Source organism: Austrofundulus limnaeus, unplaced genomic scaffold (genome assembly GCF_001266775.1).
Source record: "Austrofundulus limnaeus strain Quisiro unplaced genomic scaffold, Austrofundulus_limnaeus-1.0 Scaffold767, whole genome shotgun sequence".
Taxonomy (NCBI): Eukaryota; Metazoa; Chordata; class Actinopteri; order Cyprinodontiformes; family Rivulidae; genus Austrofundulus; species Austrofundulus limnaeus.
In genome coordinates, this window is record NW_013953169.1 from 50,988 (window position 1) to 53,863 (window position 2,876).

General features: G+C 42.5%; 1 protein-coding gene across 1 annotated transcript in view; it reads left to right on the forward strand.

Moving 5' to 3' along the window:
* Window positions 1–2,876, forward strand: part of LOC106532431 (cytochrome P450 2F2) — a gene marked incomplete at its 5' end in the record, with an annotated part of 56,136 nt that overhangs the window by 2,041 nt on the left and 51,219 nt on the right. The window contains 1 exon segment of the mRNA XM_014028475.1: window positions 403–555. Within this exon segment, the coding sequence (XP_013883929.1) occupies window positions 403–555 (153 nt within the window).

The following is a 2,876-nucleotide window of genomic DNA, read 5'->3' on the forward strand; positions in this document are numbered from 1 at the left end:
GTGGCGCAAAAAGAGAATGGTTTCAGGAATAAGTACCTACTCCACACAGAGTGTGCGTGCAGGAGTGTGCGTGCGTGTGTGTGTGTGTGTGTGTGTGTGTGTGTGTGTGTGTGTGTGTGTGTGTGTTTTGGTGATATTTGGGGGCAATTTTAAGACAAAAATCCTACATTTGGGGACAAAAGTGGAGTCCCCATTTGGTTTAAATGCCATTGGTGGGTTGGGGGTTGCGTTTAGGACCAAGGTGTGAATTGAGTTTAGGTTAGTTTTAGGGTCAGGTAGGTACCTGTGTCTCCTGTGGACATAAAACAACTCGTTTTGGTGTTTCCCTGTTTTTGTCTTTGGAACATCTGTATTTATTGGTCAAAAATAATCAGGTTTGCTGTTTCTCTTGTTTCCTTTAAGCTGAGACAGTCTTATGGAAACGTCTACAGTCTGTTCATCGGTCCCAAACCAGCTGTGGTCATCAACGGGCTGAAGGCCATGAAGGAGGCCATGGTGGTCAAGGCCACGGACTTCGCTGGACGACCTCAGGACCTGCTTGTTAATGAAGTCACCCAAAGGAAGGGTAGGAGTTCTGAGTTCCAAAGCTCATACTGGCGGTTAGGTTAGGTTAGTTAGGTTAGGTTAGGGTTAGCTCATCTCACTCTCACAGATCTCATCCTGACTGTAGGAAAATCAAGTTGTTCTGTTATGTAATGTTTATTCTGCACGAAACACAAAGCAAGGATTAAATACACGAAAAGACTTCAGTTCAGGATGAGTTCAGTTCTTTAGAAGAGTTTTAAAGTAGTGACTTGAATGGACCTGTTCCTCTTCTAGACCTCCAAGGAGAACCTTTGTTTTGAAGTGGTGAAATGTAAACAAATGAATGAATGAGGTGAAACAAACCACATATTCTCGTCTCCACATGTTGTTGAACAAACTTTCAGTTTGTTTAAGAAAATGAGTATTTGGTCTTTCTGAGCTTCTGGGGGCTCGATGGCAGCCGAACTTCAAACGCTTTGATTCTGGTTGACATTCTGGTAAAACAACACACTGGTGACAAAAAGACGTGTTTATTTCTCTGTTTAAGGTTCAACCTGTCTCCTCTGTGGCATCAGCGTTTTCTCAGTCCACACTTTTCCATGTTCAGCCTGCCACGCCCTTTTACACCTGTTCTCTGTTTAATCAGACACAGCTGCAGCCACTCTACTCATCAGCCTTATATTCCATCCATCCATCCATTTTCTGTACACTTCTTCCTTTTCAGGGTTGCGTGGGTCACTGGTGCCCATATCCAGCAGTCTTATAGTCTTCTGTTAAATGTTGTGTTCTGCTTCCATTCATATTCTCCTTGAGTTATTTCTGCCACATCAGTTTGTTTGTTTAATCAAGTTTTTGGTTTTAGCTCTAGCCAACCGCAAATAAAGCACAATGGTTTTGCAAACCGTACACATCAAAAAGCAATAATGTAAGGGTTTGCTGGCCTCGGTGAGAATTCAACCGAAAGTTGACTTATTTTTGTTCAGTTTTGGTTCACTAAGTAAACATTTTGCAGTGACATGTTTATTTCAGGACCTGAACAGCTGTATTAATATAAATCTTGTTTATTTATTTTATTTTTATTTTTGTGGTGCCGTGCCCACAGGAGTGGTTTTGGCCGATTACGGTCCGAGCTGGAAGGAACATCGGCGCTTTGCTCTGATGACGCTGAGGAACTTCGGCCTGGGGAAGAAGTCGATGGAAGACAGAATCCATGACGAGATTCAGTACACCCTAAAAACTCTGGAAAACAGCGTCGGTGTGTAACCTTTACCTCTCTAAGGGTGCACAGTGATTTCTTTCTGACAATCTTATATTTTAAGACACTTGCAGTAAGCAGACTCAGTCCTGCAGAGCTTCAGAGTCTTTAATTTTCAGACATCACAGGAAGTAGATTATTCTTATCTGACATTCCAGGATGCCCACTCGTCTGATAGATGTTGAAAAGTTGGCAACAAACTTTAAGCGTGTCAAAAATGTACCTTATCTGTTATCACTGTCTCAGATTCCAGTCTGGCTGTCGGACTTCAAAGCTCCAAAGTCGATTAATTTGAGATTATTTTGTCTTTTGTTCAGGGAGCACCCTGAGTCCTCAGGTGATGTTTCATAACACGGCCTCAAACATCATCTGCCAGGTTCTGTTCGGGAGGCGCTACGAGTACGATGACGAGCAGATCAAGACCATCGTTTGGAGCTTCAGCGAGCTCTCCAAGATGACCAACGGACCATGGGCCCTGGTGAGCCAGACCAATCATGATCAGCTAAAATGAGTCGAGTTTCAGGACTGGGTCTGGTTAATGGTAGGATTTTAATAATTCTGTATCAAGTCAGAGTTAAAAACATTAAAGGAAAGCCCTCAACTTGATTTAAAGATGACGTCATGATGAATTCTAACAAATGAAATCTTTGTTTTTCCTCAGGTGTTTGACTCGTTTCCCAGGTGTCGAAATCTGCCGCTGCCTTTCAGAAGAGCCTTTAAGATTTACGGGGTAATGTCCAAAAACAAACCAGATGAACTGATGAATATCATCCATCCGTTCATCCATCTTTTCATCCATCTGTTCATCCATCCATCTGTCCATTCATTCATCTGTTCATCCATCCATCTGTTCATCCATCTATCCATCCATCTATCCATCCATCTGTCTATCCATTCATCTGTTCATCCATCCATCCATCCATCTGTCCATCCATTCATCTGTTCATCCATCTATCCATCTGTTCATCCATCTATCCATCCATCCATTCATCCATCCATCTGTCCATCCACTCATCTGTTCATCCATCTATCCATCTGTTCATCCATCTATCCATCTGTTCATCCATCTATCCATCCATTCATTCATCCATCCATC